The sequence below is a fragment of the Zosterops lateralis genome (assembly GCF_965231275.1).
Source record: "Zosterops lateralis genome assembly, chromosome: Z".
Lineage (NCBI taxonomy): Eukaryota > Metazoa > Chordata > Aves > Passeriformes > Zosteropidae > Zosterops > Zosterops lateralis.
In genome coordinates this window covers 65,518,141-65,531,402 of record NC_139800.1, presented here as the reverse complement: position 1 = coordinate 65,531,402, position 13,262 = coordinate 65,518,141, and the positions used below count along the sequence as shown (strand labels likewise).

The 13,262-nt window shown below is 45.6% G+C and overlaps 1 protein-coding gene across 2 annotated transcripts in view; it reads right to left on the bottom strand.

Annotated features, from left to right (window-relative positions):
• The window catches only part of REEP5 (receptor accessory protein 5), a 19,799-nt gene extending 15,835 nt beyond the window's left edge, over window positions 1-3,964 (bottom strand). For both annotated transcript variants that reach the window (XM_083883761.1, XM_083883762.1), the window contains exons 1-2: window positions 3,802-3,964; window positions 3,633-3,726 (exon numbers count right to left, since the gene is read on the bottom strand). In XM_083883761.1, coding sequence (XP_083739887.1) covers window positions 3,633-3,726; window positions 3,802-3,919 — 212 coding nt within the window. In that variant the 5' untranslated portion in view covers window positions 3,920-3,964. The remainder of the gene's footprint in view (window positions 1-3,632; window positions 3,727-3,801) is intronic.
• Window positions 3,965-13,262: the final 9,298 nt, after the last annotated feature.

Below are 13,262 nucleotides of genomic sequence, written 5' to 3'. Positions count from 1 at the left end.
CTTCACTCTGAGCTGACGATCTCTGGGTTTGCTATGACTCCAATATATTTTCTTTCACAAAAGCACAGAGATGGACAGTAATTACCATGACTAAAGTAACCCAGAACAGAAATCCCAGTAGAACAGACTTGGAACATGCCTGTAGCTCACCCATCAGGCAGCCTGTCTGCCATTTTAAACAGCTTCACTTGTTTAAAACATCTGATGTTTGTAACATCAAGTAAAGACTTAACGTCCCTTGCAGAGCACAGACATCTGTCCCACTCCTTATGAGTGCCTTTTCTGCTCACGAAGAGCTTGAAGAGCTCGACCCACTACTTTGTCCCTGACCATGGCAGGGTGGGCTGAACCTTCAGGGTTCCTTTCAACCCAAACATTATTTTTCACCTAATCAATTCAGTCACTGACAGTGGAGAAATGATACAGTGACTGAAAAAAGTAAATTAACCAAGGAAAAATAATCTGCTTTTCCTTTTTCAATGCCTTTCTGAGACATTTCAGGTTTGGTTTCATTGTTGAAACACCTGTGTAAACATCAAACTAACACCCTGCACAATACATTCGATTTACAGTTCCTGACCTCTTTCAGAAGCCACAGCTTTTAGAGCAAAAGGCATTTGAGGGTGCGTGCAGCTGATGAGAACAGCTGAAAACTGTTTTCTGTTCAACGCTAGGAACCAAATCCACTACTGTCAGTTGATACAGCAGGCTCTTCATCTGCCTTTCGAAGGAGGACAGAGCAAATAGCAGAGAGGAATAAACAAACCACTCTGGGTAGTGTTCTTTATGCTTTGGGTCTATGCTTTATAAGCACCGGGACGGCACTAGGCAGCACCCTGACTACAGTACGTGACCCCAGAGCAGCCAAAACAAAAGCAGGCAGACTGAAATGTGAATAAACTCTACATATCAGTTCTAGAATTGAAGGGAACGGCTGAGGAGAGGATTGAGCCCACCCACATGTGCTGTCAACAGGCTGCCACTGAAAGACACTGGCATTCAGCACACCACAGACGTTTTAAATTAGATTTACACCTAGGATTATAATTTCCTACTATACTTGTTTTCCAGCATTAAAAAGACACCTAAAGGTCAAGCATTACCTGACCACATACTGGGGAAAACAAAACAAAAAGAACCACTACATCAAATAAAAAAAACTCCACCAAAACCAGAACTGGCATTATATTTGAGTTCTTTTTTGTTTAAGTTAAACTTGTAGCCAAGGACATTGTTCCCATTATTAAAACAAAACAAAAACAACAAAACAAACAAACAACTAAAAAACCTGAAACACACCACAGTATTAAGATCTGGGAGGTAACTTTTCACATTAAAATACATTTTAAATCACGTTTCAACACGAAAAAGGGAGATACTCTACAAAAATATTAAAAAAGCCTCCCAGATTTGAAAGAAAAAAAATTCTTAATGAAACTTATTATTCATATTTGATTTGCTACTGCCTTGCTTCTGCAGTTCCACGAGTTTGTATTATCAATTTATTCAGCATCACTGCATAATGGAAGGATTAAAATATAATCCCAAACAAGTTTTAAAACAAATTTTAAAAATTAAATAGGATTTTAGGAAGCAATTACAAAATTTTAAAAGTGACCTAAGTCAGACACAAAATATTACATAAACATAATTCCTACACAACCATTTCAATATTTTGAAGGTTTGTTGGCTGATATTTCCCCATTCAGATTTTAACAAAAGAATACTTTTAAATTAATCTTTTCACTAGATATTATCATCTAGGAAACAAAACGTAAGTTTGTCCAGAGTTCTTGGCCTATAATCTCCAAAATTAGTGACCAGCAGGAACAGCATTCAGAAAAACGTTGTCTGGTTTTAAGCATCTGTCTTGGGCTATGTAATTTAAAAAAAAAAAGTGTATTCTCTTTCATCCGTTGAAAGCTGTTGGGAAAATGTTTTTTCTTTATCTCTTGTAACTCCAGGAGGGAGGGGGCAGGTGCCTTCTAATAATGGGCCAGCTGTTAAAACTGGGTGGGGTATGGTTCCGTATCTCTTTCCAGGACCTGTCCTCCCTCCACGGGGATACCTTCTGTTAATGGGCCATTAAGGCTCATCAGTGACATGACACATGACATCATCCCATTGTCAGATGCTCCACTCAGTGGGGGAAGCCAAACATTTCCTACCTAGGAAAAAACTGAGACATAGGAGGACCCGATATCCAGCGTTCCCACTGGATTCCCAGACGAAGACCAGACCCATCTCACTATCCCTTGACCCTTTTTCTACTGGATCATCTCTACTCCAACAGAACCACATTTGCCAGTTCAGGAGGGCTCACTGTGGACTGCATCCAGGACCCTGACCCACAGGGTGTCAGGTTGTATTTCTGACTCTTGTCAGGGTTTCTAGAATTTTCTGTTTGTTTTGTTTGCTTGGGGTTTTTTTATACAACTACATTCGTGTTCTTAATATTTCTAGTAAAGAAACTGTTATTCCTATTCCCAAATCTTTGCCTGAAAAGCCTTTAATTGCAAAATGATAACGATTTGGAAAAGGCAGGAGTGGGTACATTCTCCATTCCAAGGGAAACTCCAGCTTTCCCTGGCAGATACCTGTCTTGCCAAACCAAGACAGCATCATAACCACAGGATGTTTCAAGAGTCTAAAAAAGAAGTCAACCTCTCATATCTCTGAAAAAAAAAAAAAAAAAAAAAAAAAAAAAAAAAAAACCAAAAAAAAAAAAAACCCAACAGACTTTGTATTGCCCAGGATCCAATTACAGAGAACATATTTTTAAAAGCTGCTGACTGTATTTAAAGAGAGTTACATAAAAGGCAAGCACTGTGTTTCAAGAATATAGCAGTCCTGCTGGGAAGGACTTCCATTTGATAGATGTATTAGGTTACACAGACGGTTTTATTCAGTGTGTTCCTGCAGTCTTTAGGATCATACTCGACTGTGGTCCTGCCTACCAGGAAATGCATTTTAGTCTAAAGGACTATATGACGTGTGAAAGGTAACAGTTACTTTGTTTTAAAGAATATCTAAGGAGCCCTTCCTCTGAAAAAGGAAGTATTTAAAAGTCTTTCACGCTCGAGAAGAGCTACAGCATTTCTCTCTCCTCCATCCCTCATCAGCGAGGTCGGTTTGGAGTAAACAGCACTCTTTTATGCCTCCCTGTCCCCAGCCCATCACAGTGCCCTGTGCCAGGCACACACTGACAATGCGCCCCCGGTCAAACCATCACCGCGGGTTTGAACAGCCCCCCTCACAGCGGCGACCCCTCCCTCCTCCCGTCACCAGCAGCCAGGCACGATCTGCCTTCCTGCTGGAGATGACAAAGCTGGGGAACCCAACCTCAGTGCACAACCCGCTACAGGAACCGGTTACCAAGTGTGGAAACCACCCGGCGCCTCCCAAACCCAGCTCCTGACGTAGCACCCGCCAGCTGGGAGAAGCCTCGCTCCTCACCTGGCACCTCTGCCTGCTCAGGGCGGCAAAAACACCACTTGGGAGGGAGCACGGCCCCGGACTGCCGCCCCCGAGGGGCTCGGCACGGCCGCAGGGGATGCGATTTTGCAACCCCAGGGGCGGGCGGCGCCCGGAAACACCGCGCGGACAGGGGGACAAGGAGCCGCGACACTCACGAGATGTAGGCGGGGTAGGCGAAGCCGATGAGGTTGCAGAGCAGGGAGGCGCCGTATCCCACCACCAGGTAGACGGCCACGGCGCCCAGGATGCCTGAGGAGAGAGGAGAGAGCGGTCAGCGCCCGGCGGAGAGAGAGGGGCGGGCGGGGCGCGGGGAGCGGGACCCACCGATGGCGATGTAGGTGCGGCTGACGCCCGTCTTCTTCTCGATGCGCTCCAGCACGGCGCTCATGCAGTTCTTCTCGTGCAGAAAGCGGTCGAAGCGCTGCCGCATGGCCGCGGTCATGGCGCCGGTGCCGCTCGGTTCGGCCGGGCCGGGCTGGGCTGGGCTGGGCTGGGCTCCGCAGCCCCGCACCCCGCGGCCGAGCGCAGGCGCCGCCCCGAAACACAGCGCCCATCCCCTGGCGCCGCGCCCGGGGGCGGGGGACAGCGCCCGGCAACCATCTTCCGCCCGCCCTGGGGCCCGCCCAGCCCGCCCCTGCGCCAAAGGGAGGGCTGGGGGCAGACCTGCTCCCCCGTGGTTTGGGGGGCTCCGGGCGGGATGCAGCCGGTGTCGCCCCCTTGCAGCCGCCCGCCCTCCTTGCCCCGCCGGCAGGGGTCGGTTTTAATCCCGGTGGGGGGCCAGGGACATAGATCCCTGCAAGGATGGTGCGCCTTGCTCAAGCAATCAAACAGAGATGGCAAGGAGAAGGAGGCCAGGCACCACCCGGCTCCGGTTGCCTGTGACTGCCACAGTGTCCCCCCACCCCCAACATCAGCCATCCATTTCAGACACGGTGAGACAAGTCTGAAACAGATGGTGGGGTTGCCGTGACGCAGGAGGAAGGTTGTGACCATTCACCGGTACCCAGCAGGGCTGTGTGACTGTGGCGAGTGCGGCAGCGCCCTGCTGTAACTGTATCCGGCAGTTTATGGTGCGCGCAGTGTTCTTGCCAACTAAATATAATTTGTTCGCTGTGATGTAGTCCTGGAAACTTCCTCGACTGGGCTGACCCTTCTGAGCAACTCCTCTGCGTCTGACTCAGCATTATAACCAGGACTGGGACTCTTTATGCCCTCTTCGAATCTGTGTTGCTCCTGGGTGTGCGAGAAAATACTAATCAGTCTTCTTTTGAATATGTCTTACCTTCACCTAAATGAATTTTAAATGTAAACACTGCATTGTGCTTTGGAGCTGTCAATATACTGGGGGAAGGCATTTTTGAAAGAATTAAATTTAACTGCTGAAATACATTTTCTTCTTTCCTGTAACTGTCTTATTAAAGCAGAGGTGAAGAGAAGAGGGAAAATAATATTTAGCCCATAACCCTGGTCAAAAGGGTTGTCTTGTAATTGTAATTTGTTTAGTTTTGCTTTTGTTCGTTTTGTGATACAGGGTTTCTTCCTTTTAAATGGAATTAAAAAATAGAGTTAAAAGTGATCTTTGGAGGTTATGTAGTCCAGTCTTCTGCTCAAAATATGCCTAATGCTAAAGCTAGATCCTGATGTTCAGGATTTGGACACCCTAGGATCTGAAAATATTTATGGATGGAAGTTCTGCAGCCTCCTTGTACAGCCCTTCACTGTGCTCAGCTGCAGCAACAGCGATGTTTTTCCTCACATTTGAAATTGAGATGTCCTTTGATGTCACATGTGACTGTTTCATCTTGTCCTTTGCCCTGATTTTTTTATACTTCTGAGGGAGGTCCAATTCACTTTAACCTCCAAACAGGCAACTGAAGGTTGCAATTGATGTCCCTACTTAGCCTTCACTTCTGAGAAGATGCACAACAGTCTCAGATTCTTGACCCCTGTCCTGTGCCATGTGTTCCAGCCCCTTCCTTTCCCCTTCTTTTTCTACTGGATCCATCTGATACGCCTTGGGTTTTACAGAGAATGTGGGGCACTGTACAGTTCTGTTTGGATGGGACTTACCCAGCATGAAGGGATCTACTAATGCTTTCAAATTAATAAAGATTACTAACAGTGTCATGTAGCCCTAAGAAATGGTCCTTAACAGGATCTGTGAGAGATTTAATTCTTGGCTTCAAGCAGAACAACATTCTGCACATTAATTTAAAATACAGCAATATTAAAATGTTAGCAATTCAACTGAGATTCTCTTTTTGTCAAGTATAAAGACATTACTGTGTAGAAATTCCTTGTCTTATAAGGAAATTTTAGTGTTTTCATGTGCCTAAAGGTTAAAAGTGAAACAAGGTAAGCATCACCAAAGCTTGCAGAAAGCAGTGTCACTCTCATTTTATTTATGATTATGCTGGGATATGGAGAAAGTACAGGACCTTATAAATCCTAAATGGGCAATTCTCAAACTGAAGATTTGTAGAATTGGATCATGGTTTGCAGGAGTGCAAAAGCCTCATGGAAATCTATTTTGGTCTTTTGGAGTTTGTCTCTCTCCCATCCTCATTCTCTTTGCACTTAATAAGGTCCCTTTAAAAATTTGGTCTTTTTTCATCATACCTGTAAAACTGAAGGACTGAGGAGGAGAGCGAGTAAGAAACAAAAGTATTATAGAAAAAGAGAATTTAATAAAAAATGTTAAAACAAACTAAATTCCTGCTGAGTTTTCATTATAACTCAGTGTCTGCTTTTTTGTCTTTTTATTTAAAACTAAATAAAATGTGGCATTAATAGCTCCCCCAGCTGATCTGTGCTAGACAAATGTTTTCAGTGCAGTACAGTGTGCTGTGTAAACTCTTTATAGCAGTAAGGTTGTTTTGTTTAAGATACCTATGTTACAGGGCAAGAGAAAAATGAGTTTTTAGAAGAAAGAATTTGGAAGGTCAAATAGAAATAAAGGTAGGGTAGTGTACTAAAAAATTACAAGAGTCTTCCAGCTCAATATGAAGAACATGCTGTATTGGGCAGTGACCTTTCATGTTCCCAGAAAAACCTTAAAATATGGATGGGAAGGAATATTGTAACAAAAGATCTAGAGAGGAAGGTTAAAAGTGGATTGCATGACCTGCTCAAAGAGCTTCTGCAGGAGAGGAAGGAAGCTAGAAAAAATGTAGCAGAATTACCCCATGGAACCAAAAGGATAAATGCCTTTCCACCTAGAAAGATTTTAAAGTAGTGGTGTCCTCAAACCACTACTGTCCACCAGAACCAAAGCACATGCAGCAGTAGCCCATTTGTCAGGCTATGTAGCCACTATCTGTAGATTACCATGCAGTACCAGAGCTGACATCTAAAGTCACAGGCTACTAGACACACGTGGGCTGGGGAATTGCACCCTTAGAATTATGCAGAATGGCAGGCTGCCTATCCTGTCTGCTGATGGTTGTGCTATGAAACAAACTAATAGAAAAGAGTGTATTACAGGGTTATGTCCTTTTCATGGTATTCCATTCTTCATTTTCCTTTTTTGTCTTAATTTTTTCTCTATTTTTCCAGTTAATACAAATCCATACTTTATTTTTTGATGTTTTAAGCTATTTAATCTGATTCTAGGATCAGACTGGCCTAGTCACTAGATAGCTCTCTTACTTCTTCCACTGTTTTCAACATACTTCTACTGTCTTTTCACCCTGAGCTGTGGTCCACTGCTATAACCAACCCAGAGTTAAAGGTCAGCTTGTAGATTTAGCACTGGTGTGTACTTCATGGACTCACAGAATGGTTTGGGTTGGAAGGGACCCTAAAGCTCATCTCATTCTGACCCTCCTGCCATGTGCAGGGACATCTCCCACTAGACCAGGTTGTACAGAGCCCTGTCCAGCCTGGCCTTGAACACTTCCAGGGATGGGGCATTCACAACTTCTGTGGGCGACCTCTGCCAGGGCCCTGCCACTCTCACAGTTCAGAGGTTTTTTTTTTTTTCACAATAGCTAATCTAAACCTACTCTCTTTGTTTAAAACCTTTCTTCCTTGTTCCATCATTACATGCCTTTCCAAAAAGTCTTTCCCCATCTTTCCTGTAGGTACCCTTTAGGTACAAGAACATGTTATAAGCTCTCCCTGGAACCTTCTCTTCTCCAGGCCAAACAACTCCATCTCTCTCAGCCTGTCTCCCCAGGAGAGGTGCTTCAGCCCCCTGATCATCCCTGTGGTCCTCTGGACTTGCTCCATCAGGTCCATGTCCTGCTGGTATTGAGGGTCCCAGAGCTGGACTTCCCCCAGCAGTCTGCTTGACTTAAAGTTTGAATGGACGATCACACCCAAAGGGATGTGTGTTTACCTGGACCAGCTGGTTAAGCCTGTTTGAGATCAGTGTTGCCTAAACAAGTCCTACTTTTTGACCTGTAGCATGCCATGTCGTGTATGTAAAACAATGCATATTATTGGCATTAAATTAATGATTACTTGCAAAGTCTTAGATCATAAATTATTTGATCTGATTATGAAAGTACTGCAAAGAAAAAGCCTGATACAGAGTTTTCTGAAGCGACCCACCACAGCTCTCTATGCATAAAATAACTACATGATCATTGGCTTACCTTTTTCTGTGTGTTTTCTATTTCCTCTGCAAGGTTCAGAGAACCTCTCCATAGTTTAGGTACCATTCTTCATGCAAGTCTGCTACAGAGTGCATCTTATTATAATGTCTTGTGCACCACCACAAGTGTGACCCTTTCCTATGATGCTTCTTACTTATTAAAAACCCTTCCAGATTATTTTCAGATCTTTATGGTTCACTCTCCTTTACAATCAGGGAACTGAGATGAATACAGATTTAAGCCTAATTTTTTATTAACTTTTGTGTGGGTGATTTGCTGTATCTAAAATTTGCTTCAATGTATTTTAAATGTTCATGTTTCTCCATGTGGGTTATATGGTATTGGTTCTATAGTATATTGCCATCCTCCTGATGGTCTGCCAGCTCTTTACTCATCTTTTACAATGTAACACATGGAGCAAAGCATGGGAGTAGTGCTTGCATTGTCTCCTTGCATACAAATTTGACCCAAAATGCCAACTTGTAGCAACTGAGGGTGCTCAGCTCATACTGTTTACAGAAAGAAATGCTTGTCAGTCCACTTACCTGCCACCTCCAGCCTTTGTTGGTCATTTTAGAATAAATAGATTTATTCTGTTAGATGGTATTGATTATTATTGGGGATTAGGTTTGTTCCTTTTTTTACTCTAAAGAATTTTTCTTCCCCATAAGTTAGTAGGAGACTAAGTATTGGGTGCCTAAGGGTGCTTGACCAAAACAAAGAGGTGGCCAAAGCTCGGGGGGGGGGGGCGGGGCGGGGGGGGGGGGAGATAATGAGGGGTTTGGGGCAGGAGAGGACAGAGCTGGAGGCAGCTTCGCTCTCTTGCTCTCGGCATCGCAGAGGACACGGCCAGGCTGCTGCTGCCTGCGGGAGGAGCTCAGTGTCACCAGAGAGTCCGGCCCTGGGAAATCCACCACCATCTGCTCTGTGCCCTGGAATTCTGAGCTCCTCCGCCCGCCCTGCTGGAGCTGGGCCAGCCCTGCCCCGCCGCCGCGGCTTCTTCAGCACTGCTCCTTTCGCTGCAGTGTGACCCTGTCCCCACCCCTGCCCTGCCCCGCCCTGCCCTGACATCTGTCCCTGCCTGCTGGGGACATCCTGCCCTGCCCCGCCCGGACACCTGTCCCTGCCCGCCGGGGACACCCTGCCGGCCCAGCCACCACCTGGTGCTCTGAGGGTCCTGCAGGGGCACCGAGACCAAACTGCCCTGGGCTTTTGTGAAGAAAAGCCCTCAAGGTTCTTGGTTCTGTTATTAATGCTGTAGTTGTTGTTTTTGTTTGCTTTGTTATACACACTAGTAAAGAACTGCTATTCCTATCCCCAAATCTTTGCCTGAAAGCCTCTAACTGCAAATTTATAACTGCAAAAGGAGGCGAGGGAGGGGAATAGTGGTGTTTACATTCTCCATTCCAAGGGAAACTCCAGCTTTCCCTGGCAGATACCCGTCCTCCCAAACCAAGACAATTATTTAGATTTTAGAATAAATAGAATCTGTTTATTGAAGGGCTGAGTGGAATTAATCCCTTTTTCTGATTACTTAGGCAAGCTGAAGCCTGCAATCTCTTGACTGCAGACTGAAGCCTCTACCTGAGACTTTATTCTAATTGATATAAATTGTAAATAAATTTGTTTATTGAGTTCTGGATTTGGCTGGTGCTTGGCATCTGAGAGTGTGTTCCTATCCAGTGCAATTCTCACTTTGTTGAGATTTTCCTAGCAAAACTTTCTCCACTTTCAGCTATTGCTTAGCCTGTGCAATCCAACTCTTCTGAGATCCCTTTCTGAATGCGCAAATGGCTGCCCCCTTTTTTTATTTTCTGTCACCTTCTCTCATTGATCAGTGCAAACAGACAAGAAGATTATTTTCCAAATATCTTGTTGTTGCCTTTCTGACTGCCAAGGCTGACTGATAAGCAGTGATTAAAAACCAGTTTGACTACACCAGTGGGTGATTCTGTACATTGCTTGGAGCTGTTATGTGTTGTGGGTACTGGGTGAGCCTCTCAGTGTTAAGTCTGGCCTTCCTGCTCTCTTAATTGCCCTTGGAGCTTGACAAAAGCTACTGCCAACTTTCCCACCAAAACATGCAAATTCCCTGGAGGATATATCTTTGGGGAAATATAACCTGAATGTGTCAGCTTTAACTCAGCTTGCTTCATGTGAGCTAATGGGTGAAAGGAGTGCATGTTAGTTTTTCGAAGAAATTAGAAAACGCAGAGCAAGAAAAAGAAATGACAATGATACACAGCTCCAAATCCTACTTATGAACATATTTTTTTTCTTATGTCCATATTCTGGCTAACCTAGTTTTCCAGCAATGTTCCCAAAATGGAGAAAGCAGAAATGTTCAAATGTGTCTCTCTTCTCTCCCCTATTCTGGAACACTGTCTACAAACTCCGTTATGTTCTTTGGGTAGTACATTTCTCATATGTTAAGGATTTATATCATACAAGAATGATTTGTAACTTAGGTAACATTTGACACATCTGCTTCTTCATTGTATCAGGTTGGGTATTTTTCAGAAACCATGATGGGGCTAAAAGTACCATGAGATGTCATGGTACTTTTAAAGTAAAGGCATGTAAAAGGCATGAGATGTCAAAGTGCATTTTCTAAGCCACTTTTTTTCCTCTTTATTAATTGTAGGAGCTCCTGGTACCAAATCCACATGGGAGATGGGGACTGGGACATGGGGGCAGTTTGCAAATGTAGCAAAGCAGGGAAAAACAGTAGCAGCAAGATACCTGAAACAATCCAGATTATATAACTTTTAAAGAACCTCCTACATCTAATCTTTCTGGTAAAAATGGAGCTTTTTGCATCTGCAATAGGATTGATCATTTGAATGCAGACCTTTCCAGCTGTTCCTCTGTCCAGACATATCAATAGAACTGTTAGTGGACTTTACTTTCCCTAAAGTATTTCTGTAAATCAGTGCTAAAGTGATCCACCCACCACCTCAAGCATCACAGCAATAAAGGGAGTGGAGCAGAAGTCACTGTCAAATACCATTAGTGGAGTTTGCTCACGGGCAAGGCACCAATACATATAAATACTACTACTGCTCCTAGTAAGACTGGACTGCAAAGTCTTCTTCCAATATTGTTCTTTCTATACCTGGTTGAATGCCCTTCCCTTTTACTTTTGGGGCTATCATGGAGCCTCGTGTTCTTTGTTATAACTTTGGAAAAAACATCTCTCACTTTCTGTGCCTAACAGTCAATAACTGAACTGTGAATGAACATAATTTTTGTGTCTTCAGAGTAATGCTGGACTGGTGTTTCTGAGTGCTGGTTTTGGCTGAGGCAGAGCTAATTAGCTAGTATGGAGCTTTGTTTTGGATTTGTGCTGAACACAATGTTGATTATATTCCATAACATATAGCATCATTATCAGGACACAAAGCTGTGGGGAGAACAAAAGGAGGGACTTTCAGAGTGATGGCATTTGTCTCCCCAGGTCACTGTTACACATGATGGAGCCCCATTCTGGAGATGGCCAAACACCTCCCTGGTCATGGGAAGCAGCAAATTAATTTCTTGTTTAGCTGTCTTGTGTGTGCAGATTTTGCATTCCCCATAGTTTAATAGGCAATACTAATAACTTAATAGATGATTTAGTCTTTATCTCAACCAACGAGTTTTCTCATTTTGCTGATTCTCTCCCCAATCCCGCTGGGGGAAAGAGCAGCCAGATGGAGCTCAGGCAGTTCGACGAGGAAAGGAAGGGGAAGAAGAACAAGAGGAGAAATGCATCTAATAGCTGCTGCTACTTGAAATCAGAGGCTGCAATGCCAGCAGCAGCAGAGAGCAGTGATACCCTCTGCCGGCTCCTCCGGGAATGCCACCGGAGCCGGGTTTTGTTTCCCAGAATCACAGAATTATTCCTATTCGGAGTCATCCCCTCCGCCACCAAGGCACGGTCACCTGGAGCAGGTGACAACAGGAACGCGTCCGGGTGGGTTTGAATGTGTCCAGAGGGAGACTCCACGCCCTCCCCAGGCAGCAGTTCCAGAGCTCTGCCACCCCTCGACGTGAAGAAGTTCTTCGTATGTTGGGAAAGACGGGACAGGAAAAACATACAAATATGATTGCCTGGCAAGAGATACTGAGAATATAAAACCTGTGAGTGAAATAGAAATAAAAGCCAGCTTTGAGATGTAGGCACGGCAGGCAGGAAGACGGGGATTAACTGGGAGACGGGTTGAGTGAGGAAAAACAAAGGGACACCAAGAGAGCCCAGGGTGTAGCCCAAACAAGGTATCCGGGAAAAGGTAGTTAAGAAAGTGGCCTTTAGAATATAGAGTGATGTGGTAATACAGTAGTTCTCATAGGCTGTATGCAAAGTCTGTAGGTTTTGTATCTCTGTTGGTCACTGTAAATTAGAACATTCAACACAAAATAAAATCTAATGTATTGTTACAAATACTCGCTCTCTTACCTCGCCTAACTCCCTTACCCTGCCACCTCTCTCACCCTCCCGCTCTCTCTCTCTCTCTCTCTCTCTTTGGGACTTCCCTTCAGCCCAGGCTGGTGGCTGAAGACAAAGCCCTTTTTACCCACGGCCCTTGCAATAAAGCCACGTGTTCTCTCAAGAGTGTCTCGGCTCTGCAGAGTTCCCTCTCCCTGCCATCCCTGCAGGATGCTCCATATTCGTACTGCGGTGGAACTTCTCGTGTTCTCGTTCATGGCCACTGCTCCTCATCCTGCCGCCGCGCACCGCCCAAAACCGCCCCGCACCGTCCTCCCGGCACCCGCCTTGGAGATATTTATTTACATTAACGAGATCCCCTCTCAGTCTTCTCCGGACTAAACAGGCCCAGCTCCCGCTGCCTTTCCTCACAAGGCACAGATGCTGCACACCATCCTCATCTTCCCGGCCTCAGCCGGACCCCTTCCCGTGCCTGCCTGTCTGTCTGTCTGTCTGTCTGTCTGTGTGTGTGCTGCGGGGCGCGGAGCGGCACACAGCCCTGGGCCGTGCCTCACGGGGGCCGGGTGGCGGGCCGCGCTCCTGGGCCGCGCTCAGCGCTCCCGTCCCGCCGCTCCGCGCCTGCTCCTCCCGGCTGCCGGCGCGCGGCCTTATCGCTGCGTTCGCGGCGACCCCATTGGCTGCCCGCGATCACCTGAGCTCGCCGGTCCCGCCCCCCTCCCCGCCCCATTGGCCGCCGCTCCGCCGGCGGTGCGCGCCGA